At 42.6% G+C, this 21,199-nt stretch overlaps 1 protein-coding gene across 2 annotated transcripts in view; it reads right to left on the bottom strand.

The window, feature by feature from the left end:
* Positions 1–19,495, bottom strand: part of hsd17b4 (hydroxysteroid (17-beta) dehydrogenase 4) — a 45,952-nt gene extending 26,457 nt beyond the window's left edge. For both annotated transcript variants that reach the window (XM_083783129.1, XM_083783128.1), the window contains exons 1-11: positions 19,316–19,495; positions 17,690–17,743; positions 12,912–13,019; positions 11,770–11,829; positions 11,652–11,673; positions 11,446–11,492; positions 9,230–9,314; positions 7,610–7,797; positions 1,641–1,732; positions 1,387–1,411; positions 1,127–1,255 (exon numbers count right to left, since the gene is read on the bottom strand). In XM_083783129.1, the coding sequence (XP_083639255.1) occupies positions 1,127–1,255; positions 1,387–1,411; positions 1,641–1,732; positions 7,610–7,797; positions 9,230–9,314; positions 11,446–11,492; positions 11,652–11,673; positions 11,770–11,829; positions 12,912–13,019; positions 17,690–17,743; positions 19,316–19,373 (868 nt within the window). In that variant the 5' untranslated portion in view covers positions 19,374–19,495. The remainder of the gene's footprint in view (positions 1–1,126; positions 1,256–1,386; positions 1,412–1,640; positions 1,733–7,609; positions 7,798–9,229; positions 9,315–11,445; positions 11,493–11,651; positions 11,674–11,769; positions 11,830–12,911; positions 13,020–17,689; positions 17,744–19,315) is intronic.
* Between the last annotated feature and the right edge of the window lie 1,704 nt (positions 19,496–21,199).

Raw genomic sequence — 21,199 nt, 5'->3', positions numbered from 1 at the left:
TTAGGTATTGTTATATAGCAACATATTTATTTCCGAATGTAATTTCCGAAAACCTAGGTCAGGATTTAGAAGGCGTTTCAGAATCGGCATCAGGTCTAAATGGGTCATTTTAACAGCAAACTCAGCCCTATTCAAAATATCACAACGACGATGAGTTGTGAGCTTGTAGATCAGATGTTTTCCTTTTTTAAATAGGGGAGCCAGGTTCAAAGTGATAAAAATAAATACTTCAGCTGACAGCAAGAAAGTGAAATAATGGTTGGTATATCAGCCAGACTAACATATCGGTCTGGGTCTACCACACTATAACACTATAACCACCTCTGTTATCTTCTTCCTCTAGGCAAATAACAAACAGCTGCTTGCCTTTAACTTTAAAGTATACGCCACTATTTTTCTGCCTTTGTCTCTGACTTTCACAATGTGCTTTGCCTCCACTGGGCAAGAACAATTATCCCCGTCCTATCGTCATTGTATATAATAATGATGACACATGGTCAGTTTAAAATGAATCTCTACAATAAACATACCTGGCTTGAAATGAATTATATCACTGTTCAGTGTATCATTAAACATCCACATGAGTCATAACTATTAGTAATCCTAGTTAAAACAAAATAAATAAATAAAAAGCTCATGATGTTTAGACGTTTCTCAAGACTGTGTAGGCAATCTAGGCATGTAAGATGACATTTTGACCGACATCTCCTACTCCTTTCATGGACCTGAAGGACGATGGTTTAGATGTTTTATTCTGCGGTAGGATTTTTATTTTTATTTGGCATCATAGAAGCAGCAAGGGATTAATCTTGAAAACATTGCTGAATGAAATGATCTTATGAAAGACAGACTACGCAATCAGATGATGTGGTTTAAAACTTTAAAGGCGCACAGAGAGAGAGAGACTACACAAGTTGGCTCAGACTTTAATTTAAACTCATACAGTATGTGCATGATGGAACCTATATTACATCGTTTGAAGTCGACTTTCTGTTTGCAGTGGCTTTAGATTTTCTCTCAGTAATACAAGAGAAGGGTACGTCACCATCAAAGCACAATAGATTGCTGTGTATGTATGCGTGCCTGCGTCTGCATGTGTGTTTGAGTGTTTGTGTGTGTTACCAACCTTGTATGTTAGCAGGCTTGGTAGCATCTGTAAAATCACATATGCTGTCCCAATGGTCCCTGACAGCCTCTGGAGATATGTCCTGGTTCTTGTTCCTTAAAGTGCGACCCTGGGAACGCTCCCATCGCACTGTACACACACACATGCACACCCACACGCACACAAATACTGTATATTACAAACCAGATGCAGACAACCACCAGAGGCCACTGAATATTGTAAATGAGTACAGACGTTTCCTAGGCAGAAGAGGGACTCACATTTTCCAATCCATCCTGCTCCAACCTGAAAATAGACGAGGACCATAGGACTGTTAGTGAGTTACTGAGTGTTATTAGAAAACAGACAGGAAATAAAATATCCGTAATGCTGGGAGGGTTCATAAGTGTGTTGCTAATGCTGCAAAGAGGGGAAGACATTTTCTCCAGAGCATTTTAATGCAAGTGATACTTCCTATTCTTGGAGTTCACAAATGGGTGTGAGATGGGGGGTAATGCTTGTTTCTCTCCCGTACCTCAAACAATCCTGAATTCTCATGGCACTGGTCATGGCAGAGCCACAGGACTAGGGGAGTGACGTACTCCGCCTTCAAGGACTCCAGCAGATCTACATGAAGACAAAACATGTCGGATGAATTATACAGTGAGACACTCTCGTTATCCATCTACAAGACAGTACAAAACGATGTCAGTTCTTTGGCTTTAGATCACACGCTCTCAAAGAAGGTCATGGGGAAAAGTGAATGTGCATGAAAACTGAAACTAGGAGAAACTAGAACTTGCGCACTATGGCCTACTAGTGAGCAAGCAGAGCACGCAAGTACTTTCGACCGCTACAAACTGTGAAATCTCAGTAATGACTACTTGTGCCTGATACGGCAGTGGTGCCGGATTACATACATGGATGCATTACCTTTAATCCTCCCAACACTAAAACATATCGTCATTACGTCACCATCGAAAACCAAATACACTCTGGCATTGGGTCCTTTAATCCACATCTTTATTACGTCATCATTGAGAGCTAGTTATACATATACTATGTATATGTATATTCAATTTGTAAGTTGATTAGTGGTATACTGTGGTTACTTTGCGCCATATGCACCGTGCCAGCCATCCCGCCAATTTTGATGCATGCACCGTCCCAGCAAATGACGTAATGACTCATTGTGCCTGATACGGCAGTGGTGCCAGATTACATACATGTATACATAGGAGCATTACCTTTAATCCTCCCGACACTAAAACATATCGTCATTACGTCGCCACCATCGAAAACCATTGGTTTTATACATATACATAGTATATGTATAACTAGCTCTAAATGATTACGTAATAAAGATGTGGATTAAAGGACCCAATGCCAGAGTGTAATTGGTTTTCGATGGTGATGTTTTAGTGTTGGGAGGATTAAAGGTAATCCTATGTATACATGTATGAAATCTGGCACCACTGCCGTATCAGGCACAATTAGTCATTACGTAATTTGCTGGGATGGTGCATACGCATCAAAATTGGCGGGACGGCTGGGACGGTGCATACGAGTCCCGGGCGAAACTAGTACTTGCGCTCTCTGCTTGCACAAGTAATGAGAATTAGATACTGTAGTATAAACTAGAAAGTTTATATTACAGTATGTAATACTTACTAATTTCTCCTAGCCAACCCACTCTGAGGAGGAGTAACCACATTCCCCTATTCTGAGGTGAAGAGCTTTGTTGTAGACTGTAGAGGGGGGGGATCACACCTGTGTGAAGTGAGGGGCACTTTTTTATCATCATACATCATCTCATTCTGACTAATCACAATTTGCGTCCTCAGCCAATCAAATCATCGCTATGGGGTGCTCAGCCAATCAAAGCATCGCTATGGGGTACACACAAACACACAAAGCTGGGCATTGGAGGGGCTAGCACTCCTCAAAAGGAGGGGGCCTATACAGGGGACTCTTGTCAATTACGTATATTGGACTCAAGTGGTTAACTGGTAAGAAGAAAATAGTAAGAAGAAACTAATGACATTTGTTTTTTCTTTTTTAAGATTTGTTTTGGGGCTTTTCTGCCTTTGATAGATACAAGTGAAGAATGCCAGGAAAGAGGGAATGAGAGGCAGGGGGAGACATGCAGCAAAGGTCATCATGAACGGGACTCGAACACGCGACATGCTGTCAGGCCAGAGCCTATATTGGCCAGCGGATGCCGAAACTAATGACAGTTAACATATGGTATTTTACATTACATTTGAATTCAACCTCTAAAAGAAGTGATACAGTAGAGTACAGTACAGTAGAAGTGCACAGGTATTACTGTACATAACATAGAGTAATGTATTCAGACTTCATAAATACATTGGAATACCTCTGGCAAACACTGCTTGTTGACCGGCATCAATTCAATTTCCCTATACTGGGCATGTCATAATAGGCGAACATTCTTCGACCTCCACAGTGGTGGGCAGGGACTTTAATACTGCGCCACAGCTGCGATAAGAAGCTTTAATGGGGAATTCCTAAGGGAGGGCATATACCGTATAGGCCATGTATATACACAGCATATACAGTATGATCACATGTTCAGTGTACAGTAGGTCTATTATACTTGACACCAACAACAGAGTTGCTTCGCTGGCCGGGGGTCTGGCTGTGTGGTGCAGAGACAAGGCCAAAGAGGATTTCAAGGGGATGTGTGGGCACATTTTGTGGTTTGGTACTTAGCTTAGTGCCATCATAAAATAACGCTTGGGTGTGAAAACCCAAAGTCAGCTTCAAATTCATTGTCAGTGGAGCAGATGTAAGCTGTCGCTGCTAATGACATTACATAATATTGTCCTGGCTCTGTGGCTCTCTCCAGCTCTGGGAGAATTAAAATCACTCAAATAGCTATATGTTAATTTTGGAATGGGTGGCTGCTGGTGAATGAATGCATTTCCACAACAAAGGCAAGGTACGCATATCGCCTGGTTTTATACCGGGACTGGGAGTGGCAGGGCAGTGGGAAGGGCATTCTATGCCATCAAAAGAAACATCAAAATAGACATCCCAATTAAAACCTGGCTTAAAATACTGGACTCTGTGATAGAACCAATTTCCCTCTATGGTTGCGAGATCTGGGGACCATTAGCAAACCATGACCCTGAAAAATTGGATAAACACCAAACCGAGACCCTACACACAGAACTCTGCAAATCCATTCTCCGTACCCAGCGAAAAACACCAAATAATGCATGCAGGGCAGAATTAGGACGATACCCACTCATAATCAAAATAAAAAAGAGAGCACTTAAGTTCTACAACCACCTAAAAGAAAGTGACCTAGATGCACTCCATAACAAGGCACTCACACACAGTGAAACTCTAGAGAGATGCCCCCTCAGCCACCTGGCCCTGGAACTCCGGGCACAAACACAAACAGAGCCACGAGATAGAAAACCCATTGGACTAAACCAAATTATAAAACAGCAAAAGGAAAACTATCTGACACATTGGAAAGAAGCAACACAAAAGCAGAGTAAACTAGAATGCTATCTGGCCCTAAACAGAGAATACACAGTGGCAGAATACCTGAGCACCGTGACCGACACAAAACAAAGAAAAATCTTAACTAGGTACAGACTCAGTGAGCACAGTCTCGCGATCGAGAAAGGCCGTCATAGGCAGACGTGTATCCCGAGAGAAGACAGACTATGCACCCACTGCACACAAAATGAAGTGGAAACCGAGCTACACTTCCTAACCATCTGTCCATTGTACCAAGACATCAGAGACACATACTTCCCACTGATTACAGCCACACACAGAGATTCTGAAAACATGACCAATGACAAAAAAATCCCATATCTGCTGGGCGAAGTACAACAATGTGCAAACACAGCAGCAAGATTTGTGAGTTGCTGTGATAGGAGAAGGATATCAAATGGAACACAACCACCCTAAAGACTAATCATTGTGTATATTCCTGCACTATACCTGCATCGAGTGACCTGGGTACATAGAATTTGATCTATTGAAGATTCTGATCCTCAAATGTACATAATTTTTGTATTGATTGTATTGCTGTATTGTTGTATTGTTCTTTCTGCTTTGGCAATGTAAACGTATGTTTTCTCATGCCAATAAAGCCCTTTGAATTGAATTGAATTGAGTGGAGCAGCTCAGCCACTCTGCTTTAAAATACAAGCATTATGTAACACTTGGGTTGAAACATAAATCTTAAATGCGCGTGTTATTTCCATAGATGGGTGGATTTGACACCTACATCTTTTAAAGGACAACTTTAGTTTTTTTCAATCGAGGTTCATGTTTTAGGTTGTTTTTAGAGAAAGAAAAGATGAGATTGTTTTTTTGTTTTTTTAGCGATTTGTGGCTAATTTGGCTATGTATTTTTTTTTTACAATTTTTCACATTGATTTTTCATTTTAATTTACTATAGTCCTACTAGACCCCAGTCCTAACTTACATCTGGCCCTATTGAATATGAATGTGAAGGAGGTGGTACTAGGGGGCTCCCAGACTGTGTGTCATATAAGCTCAATCGTCAGTTTGTCACCTGTCCTCCTTCACATTCAATAGATCCCGTGATCTTTTGTGGCCAGATGTACACAACAGGACAGGATACTCATTCAAGGTTACTTCGACTACGCATGCAGCCATGCACCTCATGGTACCATAGCACCATAAAGGCCCAGTAAAAACAAGGCTCCAGAGATCCCAAAACAAACTGGTCAGGTTAATGCTTGGCCTTACTCCTAACCTCCGCATTAGTGCCTTTATATGCCGCATTCAATGTTTTAATGTTTTTTTCTTCACATAAAAGGTCTGGGACTGGGGTCATTGAAAGCTGGCTGATACATGGATCAGTGCCATTTACAAAGACATAATTGCTGCTGTGCCAGTTGGCACAGCACACGAGCACAGTGCAACAGAGGAGGAATGACAAAACAATTTTTTCTTCTACAACACTATGACTTGAACAGATCGAATACACAAGTGCCATCAATCTACAGTATATACCCCTTTCACATTTCATGATCTTTACCATTTCCTACATTTAAACATGGGTCTAGTTATTCAGCAAACTCGACCGGTGCCCATTGGGCTCTGGCCTACTCCGGAACGAAAAAAAGAAAGTCATACAGTATGTCACGAGGAAAACCTTTTTTATCCCACGATTTGGCAACCCAATTTTTTCACCCAGTGTCAATTATCGAATGTAATCCTGGGCACTACACTCCCTCTGCCAACCTGGGGAGAGCAAAGGACAGACCTATGCATGGAGTCCAAACGAGGAAAACTTCAGAGATTTCCATTAGGACAGATTGCAAATTACTTTATACTTGACTTTTATTAAACCACTTGAACCCCAGCAACCCCTAGATTCCGAGCGGTGCTACTGTCGGCAGGGGCATTCAGAATGTGTATACATTGTTGTTAGTGGGAATGAAAAAATAAGTCGCCCCAACAGGAAGAGTTGGAAAGAGGGCGGACCAAACGGGCCAACATCCTGTGATCCACATTCTATTGGGCGGCGCCCCCCAGAGGCTAATTCTAATTCAAGCATTCAAATTCAAGCTCAAGCTGAGGGCGCACATTTTTCTTGCCGATGGGTTCCCAGATTGGGAAATACGTGATACAGACACACGGACGGACAGAGATTTCTCGCATTTATAGTAGGATAGTTCAAATGTATGCAGTTAGTTGGCATCTTCTGGAGCTCATATACATACCCTTTAGCTAATGGTGTTTATCAATGAGTTGGCTTCTACTGGGGATAGCACATATAGCATATATTTTTATCTTTAATTTAACTCAATATTTTACTGATGAATAATGCACAGAATTAAATATTTATGTGCACTCAATGTTCATGTGGATACTGCAGCGTTACACTTTCCCCAAATCCCACATTAAATCAAAATCAAAGACTGCTTGTTTTAAATGTTTAATGTACAGTACAAGAGTATATGCTATACACACTCTAGAGTGTGTCTGTACATTTGAGAGAGAGAGCGAGAGAGACATCTGACTGTCCCTGCAGGCTGCAGCCTCCATTAAATAAAGATCCTACCAGTCAGGTCACAGAACCAATTAGCAACAATTAGCTCTTCCATTCCCCATAGCATTACGAGTAACCTAAAACATTCCTAACGATGTTTTACAACGAGACTCAAACATTTGAGGTGAAACTTCAATCCAATGACATTTTAAATAAACAAATGACTCATAAAGCACCAACAAACACCCATCTCCTCCAGTACAGTGCCCTCCTAATCAACAGGGTTGCCACCAGCCGTGCAGTTTAAAACCTTTGCATTTCTTGCATGTTACGGAAAGCAGTCAGATGCATCAGTGTGTGTAGTGTAAGGGCACGGGATGCCCGGTGACTGACTGACACACATCATTCACACACACACACACACACACACACACACACACACACACACGTATAACTGTACATATATTATTGCATCAGTCCTTCTGGCTTACCTGGGGGCATGACGGTTTCTGTGAGCCGGGAGCCTGCGGTGGGAGCGATGGTGTTGCAGAGGATGTTATACTTCTGTCCCTCGATGGCCAGGGTGTTCGCCAGGCCCAGCAGGCCCAGCTTGGCAGCGCTGTAGTTGGCCTGGCCAAAGTTACCGTAGATCCCTGCGGCTGACGACGTCATAATGATTCTGTTCACACACGTCCCCAAGGCAACAAGTCAGTGCTAATGCAGAATGACACCCGTGGCTGCACGGTGATGGATGTGGCAGACTAACACGTATATTATATTCACACACGACCGACACACGCAAATGCACATAAGGATACACCGAACAAATGCAAGGATATACTGTATACTGCCTGCACACAAGGAAACAAGGGAGGTGTGATAGGAATAGGAAGGTTAACACACATGCTAGAATCGCATTAATTTCTTAGCGACATAAAGAATACAAGCAGAAATGTGACACATACACATACACACACACACACGCACACGGATGTAGCATAGTCTCGGGCAGTGAGTTGGCTGCAGTCAAGCAGGAATAATGAGTTGAAACACAATACAAACACTCCATCAACCAAAGGAGACATCTGCACCATGCTGCCTCACTGCCCATCAGAACCCAATGACCCAAATCACAGCCCACTCACATCGGACAAGGTTAGTGATGGCCAGAGACCAGCCGCTATGATCGGATCTGCGCCATCATCTTTATTGGGTTTGGAATACTCTAAAGCCGTGGGTCTGAATACGATGTGATCTCAGTTTCTCTTACTGCAGGCATTATAACAACAAATATAAATAACCTCATCAATACCCTTTACCTTAAAAGATCGAACCCTCTTTATATTGCCCACAAGAAAATTATAATATAAACTGTCTCTAAGTGGGCGAGACCATGGAATACAAATAAACTGATTCTACAAGTGAAGAATGACAGGAAAGAGGGAGAGAGAGGCAGGGGGACTCGGTGGATAGGCTAGCTAGTTTCTTGGGTCATTTGTGGTCGTAGTGACTACATCTGTGATTGAAATGTTTATATTTTTCAGCGATTCTCTTAGTTTTAAGGGTAACTGTTGTATAATTGCAATATTACACTTGAGGGGGTGGTTTAACGTCATTAATGCGCTTCTGCGTTGCGGGCGAGTTCCGAAAGCAACGCAGAAGCGCATTAATGACGTTAAACCACCCCCTCTCGTGTAATATTGCTTAATTGTTAAAGAGGATGGCATTTGTCATAGCCTGCTAGGAACTCAACTACAGATCCCATGATAGCCTGTGGTGAAAATGCTAATAAACAGCTTAAATATGGGAAAAGTGAGGAATCGTCTACCTCACTCCCTGCATATGACAGCAGTCAATGTCTATGTGGAATTTCAGATCGACTGGTCAATCAATCCACTGAGGAGAAACATTGATGAAGACGGACTGACACTTTTGTTCACGTATAGTAGTATAGGATAGTATACATTATGTGTAAGTGTGTCATTCCATCTCCTCCCCTCAAGGCAGCCGGAAAAACGAGGACAGTGTACAGTAATTGCAAAGAGTCAGAACTGTTGTCTGAAATGTGCACAGTATTTTTAATATTTTGTTTTCCTGCTGGGTTCCTTTACCTGCCAAACTTCTGGTTCTTCATGTGGTTCCAAGCTGCTCTGGTCACCATGAAGGAACCTCTCAAATGAACTCTGTGGATGAGGTCTGGAATGCAGGGCAGGAAGGAGGACGCAATTATATAACATGATAAAATAACAAAATATATTGGACATTGCAGGTCACAGAAGATGTCATCGGTTTGAGGATATTTTATTGTCCCCTTTGGGCAATCTGTTCTACAGACAACAAGTAAAGGAACAATACCTGCCTGGTTTCACAAAGATACAAACTATAAGTTAGCATAAAGCAGAGCCATGTAGACTAGAGCAGGCTGTCATGCAGGAGGTTTCATTCAACATGGTCCGTCTGAACTAAACATTCACACTAAACTAAACAACTAGACATTTCTACCCTTCTATCCGACTTTGATTTCCTCAGTCTACACCAGGGGTAGGCAACAGGCAGCCCGCGGGCCAAACCGCCCCCCCCAGAACATCACTCCATTTGATTGATTGAAGTATATTAACAGTTTGCAGAATTACAGTACATTTCAAGCACAACGCAATACAAAAACCATTAACTGTGAGTGGACGACACCATAAAGCATTACACTTGTTTACAAGAGGGTCCACCGTTTTCAATTCATCATAACATTTAGAGACGTACAAATATACACTTCTATATATCCAAAAACAGGAAATCATCATAAAGCAGGTTAAAAAAGGGGAAAAAACATATACAGTGAGGAGGAAAAGGGGTGGGTGGGGGATTCAGATTTTATGGGGCCAGTTTTGAATTGCAGGCGTCCCTAGGTGCCCTTTGAGAGCGGTTTTGAAGGAGTCAAGGAATTAATGACAGTTGGTAGGGCGTTTCCACATTTTGGCATAGGAGCTAAATTAATTTAGTCCCTTGTTTGTGCCGAATCTGCACATGGTTTGTTGAACTCCCTCTGGTGTTGTGGGTGTGGACTTCATTGACATTAAGGAAGTATTTAGGAAGTATTTAGACAGGTACATGGGTATCTTTGTGGTGTTTGCGACTCCATACACTGCGTAAACACTAAACAGTATGCACAAATACCAGAGCCTGTCGTGTCAGATAACCCACTTTCTCCACTTCCAAAATTAGCACTATACTGATCGATTCACTGGTCGTGCAGTTGTTGCTTGTTTGCGACACGACTGTGGGAAAAGTCACCCTTCAACAAACAACCGGCCACTGTATAGCCTAGCTGTTGCCCGGGGATGACAGTAAGTACGTTGTTCAATCCTCTCGGGTTGGATGTCACGTAAATAAAACGGGAGTAATTTAACTTTGGGAGTGTAGCTCAGCTCAGACCATTTTGCACCTCAAAACACAAAAGCCGATCGAGCTAGAAACACACAATCTTGACGGCAAGTCAAATGCAGTGTCACTGTTGGTCCAGCCAGACAGAACAGAATGAATAGAGCTAGGATGGGGGATGGGGGGGGGGAACTCCATCAGACACTGAGTCATCTCAATAGTTACACCCAGAGAACACTCATCTTGGGCTGGCTGATCAGCCGTGGTTCGCTGGCTGAAACAGTCTGGTTGCGATGGACACGCCCCCAAGCCATACATATAAATTACAAGCTCCATTACCCTATGGATACAAAATAAATGGCTGGCGGATTATTTACAAAAGATAGCAAGTGTATCGCAGACATGTCGTTGGTCAATGTTAATCAATAAAGTTATTTATTTACTTTATTATAAAGTGGCTAAAATAGTGAAATCCACCACGGCCTTTTTCCAATACATTCCTAAAGGATGGCGTAGGGACGGTAGGGTACAATCTCTCCCTGACGCGTTATTATGGATCCCCCTAGGAAATTGATTGGCCAATAGTCGCAGTGATTGACAGTTCTCGTTTTTGTAACTATGCCGCACTGTTTTGGCTTGTCCCTCTCCGACGCGGTGGGAGGGATTTGTCTGAATAGTGGCCATTAGTCAACAACTCATTCAAAAAAATACTTTCAAAACTTTGTCACAATTAAACTGAGACAAAGAAGATGCCAGCGTGATACTCTGCCTTTAAATGTGCTGTCTCTCAAAACCCACATGCCAACAAAACAGCATGTCAAGCATGCATGATAGATCACATTTTAGAAAGTGAACTGATACATTGTAACATCTACTGGGATACAGTACGATCAACTCAGAAAGTGAACTGATACATTGTAACATCTACTTGGATACAGTATGATCAACTCACCCCAGTCCACATCGCTAGTCCTGGCAAATGACCGATCGCGAAGTATCCTTCAGAAAAAGAATTCAAAATCTTTTCAGATTTTGTACCAAAATATTCATAAATGTGCCTTTATGCCAGCATCACACTGTACGGTAAAGTACAGCATGATCCATTAAATAAAAAAGTAGTTTCCTTGGTAACATCATCATTGTTGCATAGCGACTTACCCAGCATTGTTCACAACAATATCTGAGAAAAGAAAATACAGTCAATTCTGTTTTATTAAATTGCAGTAACAGCTTACAGTAAATATAAAACCTTCATATTGATTTCAGATGAGCTCACCTATTTTTCCAAATGCATCTAAAGCCGTCTGGATCACTTTCTCTCCATCTTCCACAGAATCTGTTAACACCAAACAGAATAAAAATAGCAGATCTACAAGCTCGTAGCGCACCACCGAGTGGCGCGCTACGAGCTTGTAGGTCTGCTATTTTTGAAAAATCGAAGAGCGACTGACATAGAATACATTTTTAGAATCTGATCTCAGGTCAGAATGGGTTAATACATCTGAATTATAACTTTAAACTGACTTAGGTTTGTGGATAAATAGTTAGTCACTAAAGTGAGATGGCAAACTTTAATTCATAATGTACAGATGCTGATAAAGTGCCAGTGGAAAAGTTTCTGTAATGAGCAATAATGACTCATGACATGCTAATGCATCCATCTGTCCCCAGTCTCCTCATGGCTACGTGTGTGTGCCTATTCATTGCTAGGCATCATTGTTTGGGAAGATGGATGGAAACACCATTCACGGTATATCATACTGATCGAGTTAATCTTCCTGCAATACAGCTACACCCACTGTGCCAAAATGTGCCTTTGATCATCAAATACTAAATAGACACAATGATTCTTTGATACAGTAATGTAGTGTTGTAGTCTTAATGACTTTAACACATTGAAAGAGTCAGACATTCGTGCTTGGTTCCATTTTTCTGAGCGCCGGTGCATGGCACCGACTATCCAAAACAACCAATGCAGAAAAGGTAACCTATTTTTATTTCAAACCTATATTGCAGTGTAAGTATTTTTGTTTTCACTTGTCTAACCATTCAAGAAACACATGGACTTTTCAAATGAAATAGATTATGAGGCAGGCCTGCCACATAATCGCAAGCACATAACACATGACATGAGCATCAATTGCACTTTCAGTGTGTCAGGGCCATTACAGATGTACTGTACAATGAAAAGAAGTGATCATTCTGTCTAGACTTCAATCAACAAGTTGACAGTCTGCAGCACATGAATTAAGACTGGTATAAATCCATCAGGTCCTTTACAGTTACCTTACTTAAGATACATTAAGTATGAACAGTTGATGTTTAGAAATATATATAGAATATAGAAAGAAAGAAGACAGGAGTTGTATGAGAAGGTGTCAATGAGTAGAAGAGCTGGGCCTAGTACAAAAACCTCACCATAGTTGGCTACAGCCTTGCCTCCCCTGGCTCTTATCTCCTCTACCACCTTATCAGCAGCTGCAGAACTCTTCCCACCCCCTTTAATGTCTCCCCCAAGGTCATTCACTGTAAAGAAAGAAAGAAAAGATTAGCAAATTAGGTTAGTTTTGCAATTTATCCTCTGATGATTAGGGTTACAGAGGGTGGCAGTAAAGGGCCATCCACGCCACAATTATAATGACAAATAGAAAAGAAACACAGATAGCCAATCAAAATCCATTTGAGTTGACAAGTTATCACATTCAACATGGCATATCATGACATTGCTGAGAAACTCAACGTGTTTGATCAAACAGTGTTTATAAAGATGCAAATTGCTCAGAAGAAATTCTTTTGACATGACATATACATGCCAAACGGCCAATGGTGCTGATGGGGTCTCTGAGCTTTGACGCTTGCCAAGATACCATCAAATTGGTGTTGACTCATCATCTATCTATAAATGTGTGTGTGCGCACGTGTGTGTGTGTGTGTGTGTGTGTGTGTGTGTGTGTGTGTGTGTGTGTGTGTGTGTGTGTGTGTGTACGTCTGTAATCCACGTAACTCAAGAACCGTTCTTCCTACTGACTTCAAATTCCACACGTTCCACACCACCACAGGGAGTGCAGTGTCCGGCCTTGATTCGGTCGGACCCACGGTTGTCCAGACCCACCAACAAAAGGCCCAGGCCCAGGCTCTCGACAGAGGCCCTAGATCTCCATATCTGGAGCTGGCCTGTTTATGACATCACAATATGTTCTGATATTTGCATAGACTCTATATTTAGCCAATTGATCACACCTAGATCTCCATATATGGAGCTGCCTGTTGCCCTGTTCTAACATCACAGACTATATATTCTTTGTCAGGCTCCATATATGAACAGCTGTGACTCTTAGCTACAGTGTAGCTTCTTGTTTTGTCTTTCTGCCAGTGGGACCACTTGCTAAATAGTCTCTCAGGATGAGACAGAAGCTCTGAAAATGGTAAAAATAAAATAAAGTTGGAGTAAATAGTTGGAGTGTCTACTCCAGGTGGGGAATGAGCCCAAGTGAAGGAGTTCAAGTATATTGGGGCCTCCCCTCACGAGTGAGGGGAGAGCGGAGCCAAGATATCAGCCAGATAATGGGAGCAGCAGGAGAGGTACCGTGTTCACTGTACCGCACTGTGACGAAAAGGGAGCTGAGCCAAAAGACAAAGCTCTCGATCTACCGGTCAGTCTTCGTTCCTACTCTCGTCTGTGGACGTCAGGGTTTCCTGCACAATGTTATTGGCATGGCGCTTCACCATGCTTGAAATAAATCACGCCATGCCATGCTTTTTTTGAGGGGGCTAGTGAATCATGGTGTGTGTGATATGAAATGTCCAGTACCTCCCCAGTGCCTCCCCAGTGACACCCCAGTGTCTGCACAGTGTCTGCCCATTGCCTCCCCAGTGTCCACCAAGTGCCTCCCCAGTGTCTGTCCAGTGGCCACTGAGTGCCTCCCCGGCCCAGTGCCTCCCCAATGTCTCCACAGTGCCTCCCCAATGTCTCCCCAGTGCCTCCCCAGTGTTTGCCCAGTGCCTCCCCAGTGTCCCCCCTGTCCCAGTGTCGCCCCCGAGTGCCTCCCCAGTGTCCCCTTGAGTGCCTCCATAGTGTCCCCCAGTGCCTCCCCAGTGTCTCCAATAGCAATACAAGAGCAATAATACAAATTAATCTTAATTTATTAATCTAATTAATTAATTAATCTAATTAATTAACACGTGACTCGTGTCGTGAAATGCAGGTCATGACCGAAAGAATAAGATTGCAAAAAAGAGGGTGGTTCTCTGGAGGGTGGCTGGCATCTTAAAGCTGTGTACACATTGAACCATCATGCTGAAAAGCATAAAGCAAAAAGCAAAAACTGTCTGTGTCTGAGGTTATGAGTGGCAGCTGTCACTCACACATCAGCGTGTGTGCCTGCTTAGTGTGATAAATAAAAATGTGGACCCGATGTCCGATGCCCAACAGACCAGAGCAAAATGGCTTGGAGCCAAGCTTCGCTTTTTGCTGCCCAGCTTCACGATGCTAATGAAAAGCGTGAAACGCTCGTCTACATAGAATAATGAATGAAGTTAGTCTTCAAAGCGTGATGCTCCAATGTGAACAGGCCATAGGGATAGGGCAGTCATCTGAGAGAGATAGAGTAATTTGAGAGACTCCGAGTAGAACCGCTACTCCTTTATGTGGAAAGGAGCCAGTAGTTGAGGTGGAAACCACCATCGAGAACGGGTGCCTAATTATTGGACACCTCCCTGGGAAGGTTTTCAGTGCACATCCAGCTGGGAAGAGACCATGGTGCAGACAGAGTAAATGTAACTGCCGGGGACACTTGGTGTTAACTAAACTTTAATTGTTATTTTTTGTTGCTTATGTGGGTAACCTTTAATTTGACATTTCCTGTAATTTGGTTCCCCTTTTATTTTGAAGTGCCCTGTCACCATACGGGCACGCACCTAAAACCGCTCGCTTCACGCACCCCACATTCATTCACACATTCATTCACACACAAACAGTGACACAGTGACAGGGGAGAGAGCAGCGTATGCCAGACGGTATGTTTTGTTCGCAGCGTTCACGTTTATACTAATTGTGCAACGTTAAAACCTGCTAGATGATGTGTAGCGTTGGTCGGCTGTTAAGTGAACCTGTCCATACTGTTTACAGTGCCTGCCTTTGCTGTGTCCGATGTGCCAAGTATCGTTATCCCGAGATCGTTTGGTGATGTTTTGAAGTCTAAGGTGGCGTTCTACTCAGCCTTTAGCCCCTCAGTTAGCGGAGCGAGGTACATGATTTGTTGTCTCCACCAGGCCGAAGGCATGTGGGGAGAGTATGTTTTGCACTCCGTCCGTCCGTGTGTCCGTCCGTGTGTGTGTGTGTGTGTGTGTGTGTGTGTCCGTGTGTGTGTGTGTGTGTGTGTGTCCGTGAGCAGCTAATCTCGGCCACCGATAACCCGGTCGATGCCAAATTTTGCACACACACTCCCTGGATGCCAACGATGAACCTCTGCCCCATAATTTCCAGAACGGCCTGTTATAGCGCCACCAGGAGGCCGCTTTGTGCAAAACAAGTTTTTGCACAGCACACCTACAGATTTTATCCAAACATCACGCAAATTGGTACACAGTCTCTCTAGAGCCATTCAACCAAACGGGTCTTTCAGATTTCTCAGACTCCATCCTGATTGGTTAAGATTGGCTTCCAAAGTTCACAGGAGTGCTCAGTTTCAAACAAAATGCTGCAAATCATGAACACATCGCGTGATTTCCGTGAAATTGTGCACCCACATTCCCACTAGGCCGAGGACAAAATGCCACATGAACAATTTCAACTCAGCCTCAAGGTGGCGCTATAACTGGCCGAAAAGTGTTTTTACCTCTAACTGCACGGATCTGTGGATAACCTGGTGGAGACCTGTGACCAGAAGGGCACTTTTTCTAGTTTGTTCTGTTTTGGGTTCACTCATTTACTTTAGGTCTAATTAATTGTATTGTGGGTTAATGGTTCTGTTGGTATATTTCTGTTATGGACTTGTGGTACTTTATTGGCCTGTGATATGTAATTTACAGATTTTATTGTTGGTGAAGACTATGAGAAAATGTCATAATTGTAACAGTATTTATATTTCTATTGTAGTTTTCACGGTGTTCCATGATCTTCATCTGTACCTGAAGAAAAATAAACGACACCCGTTGAGACCATCCACGTTCTATTTCTTTCACAAACCGAGGGCGCTTACAGTAAACCTAGCCGCAATTTGCAACTCTAGATTTTTTTATAATGGGATGAATCTAGAGTTGCAATACCCTCCATTGACTCCCCACTCATCCAACTTGCGTTTGCGATCTGCTTGTCTCAAACAACGTTAAACTCACCAACATTGCAGCTGTAGTCCAAGCTTGAATTATCCTCTTTCAATCTGCCGAGCTTGTTTTTCATAAAAATCCACCGTAGGCATGTTATGAGCTACTTTCTGTCAAGAAATTCTGTGCAGGTGATTATTTTTCTAAGTGCTGGAGTTTGGAAGCACTCGTCGAAAGTCACTGAACGGCAGCAGCGCGACCCGCTAAAGAAAACGAGTGCTTCCAAACTGCAACACTTAGAAAAAGAATCACCTGCAGAGGATGTCTTGACAGAAAGTAGCTCATAACATGTCTACGGGATATTTTTATGAAAAACAAGCTCGGCAGATTGAAAGAGGGTAATTCAAGCTTGGACTACAGCTGCAATGTTGGTGAGTTTAACGTTGTTTAAGACAAGCAGATCGCAAACGCAAATTGGATGAGTGGGGAGTCAATGGAGGGTATTGCAACTCTAGATTCATCCCATTATAAAAAAATCTAGAGTTGCAAATTGCGGCTAGAGTAAACCAAGGACCAGCTGGGGGATTATATCTCCTGGCCTTGAAACGCCTCAGGATCCCTCATAGAATGTGGCCAGGGAAGTCTGGGATTCTCTGCTGGAACAGTTACCTCCGCAAAAGACTCCGGATAAGCAGTAAAAGATGGATGGAAGTACAGTTTGTGTTTATTTTTTTATCTATCAAAATGTTATGTGTGCTCATCTTATTTGTTTTCTCATAGATGTAATGTTCTCAAATCAAAGATTTTTTGTATTGTTTTTAATTTACTAGAATTCATTTTGACTCTCCAAAATCAGGATCTGACCCAAAAATCTGGAATTGGACGTCGGGCTCTAGTGTGTGTAGGGACTAGTGAATTATTATCTCACTCACCCACAACTGAGGCTCCTCTCTCGCCAAAGGCCAGTGCATATTCTCTGCCAAGACCTGAGGAAAGAAATGAAAATTTGAAAAACAGGTAACTGCTGAGTAGTAACCCAGAAGATGCTCTTTACTAGGCAGTTACAGATATCAAAAACTTGGAAACACTAAAGGCAGCTCTTCTGGTAGCAGTAGCACACATTAAAGGCCTTTATTACTTGGCTAGCTCATTGTAGACGTTAGCCCTGGAACATGACTCTCGTATTCATACGAGAGTCATGACGTAACTTCACCCTGGTTTTTGCAAACGCTACATTTACACATAATTAAAATATATAAACATTCGCATTTCAAATATAAAGTACTCACAAAGTGTCCCACGGGTGTTAGTTAGTAGCAGCGCCAGCGATTAGAATTTCTGCATCCCGCGTTGTTTAATAAAAAGCATTTTTATCCGAGGTGTTATTTTGCCATTGGCTTTCAACTACGCGCCCCTATCGGTCGGGAGGAGGGTGGCACTCGGTGTGTTCGATATAGGTAGGCTGACCGCCCTGCCAATACAGACTAATAGGCGAGTGCGCTCCCGGTGTGCAACTGTGGATTTCCCAAACGAACCCCGTTTGAAAAAAGTAGCCGGGGAGCTCGGACAAAAATGCTTTTTATTAAACAACGCGGGACGCAGCAATTCTAATCGCTGGCGCTGCTACTAACTAACACCCGTGGGACACTTTGTGAGTACTTTATATTTGAAATCTGAATGTTTATATATACGGAAATCTTGTAAATGCAGCGAGCGCAAAAAACAGGACAAAGTTACTGCATGACTGTCATGATAATCATCATGGCAGTCATGTTCCAGGGCTATGTAGACGTAGAACATTGTTGAAAGCTAACAATTTTCAGCCAACACTGGGGGTTGCAGCCTCACAATGATTCAAATGCTATTTGGATTATAGTTGTAACATTGTAGATATTGTACTTTTTTGTCTAGTATATACTACCAATTTTGTAGTCTGTACTTTAATGTTAAGTATTATTACAGTACAGTAAAGTAAAGTACTGTCTTAGACAGCGTTGCACTTACACTGTGTTGCCTAAATGGAAAATTGTCCTGCACCGAATAATATAACAACATTAATATCATTGTACTTCACCAGTTTCTTTCAGTTTTGTGTTATGTTCAGTAGGGGTCTCCCCATCTTGACACATGCCCACTGCCCAGTCACAAGAAAAACTGCTTAAATAGCGGCGGAATAGATCAGAGATCACCCAGCGTGAACTTCTACGTGCGCCCTTTGACACACCACGGTGACCGTGACACAGATGTACTTTGCTCTCTGTGATTAAGTAATGCACACTATAATGTTTTTGGTAGTTTTTAATAGTTTACGATTGTAAAAGTTAGAACATGAGGATATTATACAATAAAGAACTCGCTTTGAATGACATGAAACCATAAATGCTGGATATGTATACGAGTTGCTAACATCTCATCTCGATAAAGCTTATAAAGGAAAACGTGCCATCCGAGAATAACTTTGACCCACGTCGTTGTAAATGTTCTGGTTTATAATTATAGCAATGCATTACAAGACAATTGGCTATTTATGCTAACTTGCATCATCAGGTTGGGCTTACCTCCTCCGGCTCCAGTGACAAGCACCACTTTTCCATCGAATCTCAAAGGCACAGACATGGTGAACAGAACAGGTACTGTATGGATTTAACGCAGACTCAGCTGCTGTACGACTGAGGCAATTTAACACGAAAACACACACAACACAACACAACACTGACAGCAGGCAGGGTGAACTTCAACTCTCTCGCTTCCGCAATGGGGAGGGGGCGGGCTAAACCCACACCAATCAGGAAGCGGGATTCCTATGATACCGTGTGGAATCTGTGGATGGCTAGCCTGAGCCAGAGCTAGTCCCAGGTTTACTCATCTGCGAAGGGTGGATGGCACACTCTGTGGTTCGGCCGGGTCAGGACCCCCAGGGGGATCCCCACATGATATTGTCATGATATTGTCCAGATGAAAGTGTGTGACAATTACAATTTAAAGACTTTTAAGACCTTTTTAAGAAAGAAAGAAAGAAAGATAATTACTGCATCAAAAGTAATCAACAAACTAAATCTGGTCAAACAGTTGCCAAATTGTCAAACTCAAGCAATATAATTAAGAAAGAGGAAAGTGAAATAGCCGATCTACAGGCTTGAAGCGTTGTGAGCTTGATCTGCTATTTTCACAATATTTAGGCGGCGGCCTATCTGTGGAAGTGGAACCGAGTCAAACAATATATGCCTCAACTCCTACAATTGCAAGTGCTTGTCAGGGTGGGGGGGCCATAGTTCAAATAATATCTATCGAGATAGAGATAGACCCTGACGAAGACCTTTATCGGTCGAAATGCGTAAACTTGCTCATCAATAAACCATATAGGCTAAAAAAAAATCCACCAAAGACGAGTGCATTGGAATCCTTTTTTTCTTTACAAGTCTGCATTTTTATAGCCCTGGAACATGACTGCCATGATGATTATCATGACAGTCATGCAGTAACTTTGCCCTGTTTTTTGCGCTCGCTGCATTTACAAGATTTCCGTATATATAAACATTCAGATTTCAAATATAAAGTACTCACAAAGTGTCCCACGGGTGTTAGTTAGTAGCAGCGCCAGCGATTAGAATTGCTGCGTCCCGCGTTGTTTAATAAAAAGCATTTTTGTCCGAGCTCCCCGGCTACTTTTTTCAAACGGGGTTCGTTTGGGAAATCCACAGTTGCACACCGGGAGCGCACTCGCCTATTAGTCTGTATTGGCAGGGCGGTCAGCCTACCTATATCGAACACACCGAGTGCCACCCTCCTCCCGACCAATAGGGGCGCGTAGTTGAAAGCCAATGGCAAAATAACACCTCGGATAAAAATGCTTTTTATTAAACAACGCGGGATGCAGAAATTATAATCGCTGGCGCTGCTACTAACTAACACCCGTGGGACACTTTGTGAGTACTTTATATTTGAAATGCGAATGTTTATATATTTTAATTATTTGTAAATGTAGCGTTCGCAAAAACCAGGGTGAAGTTACGTCATGACTCTCGTATGAATACGACTCGAGACGAGAGTCATGTTCCAGGGCTAGCATTTTTACACCTTTGGGAATTAATTAGTAGCCGCTACAACGTGTGTGTGTGTGTGTGTGTGTGTGTGTGTGTGTGTGTGTGTGTGTGTGTGTGTGTGTGTGCGCGTGCGTGCGTGCGTGCGTGTGGTGACAGCTGACAGAAGTGGTTTCAATTTCACAACCTGCAGCGCCATGCACCAGGGGATGTTTTTTGTCCAGGGTGGTCAAAGGGCAAATATGGTAAATAAGACATCATCGTTCACACCAATTCTTCTGTGTACACGTACTGTACACATCTCATTCAGTTAAAATGCACTCAGTTCACTCACTCGACTATTAAGTTAAAAGTAAAACAACACCTCTGCAGTGGTGACCTGGCTGTGACATGAAATCATTG

Source organism: Protomyctophum parallelum, assembly GCF_964188405.1.
Source record: "Protomyctophum parallelum genome assembly, chromosome: 15".
Lineage (NCBI taxonomy): Eukaryota > Metazoa > Chordata > Actinopteri > Myctophiformes > Myctophidae > Protomyctophum > Protomyctophum parallelum.
This window is presented reverse-complemented; position numbering and strand designations above follow the sequence as displayed.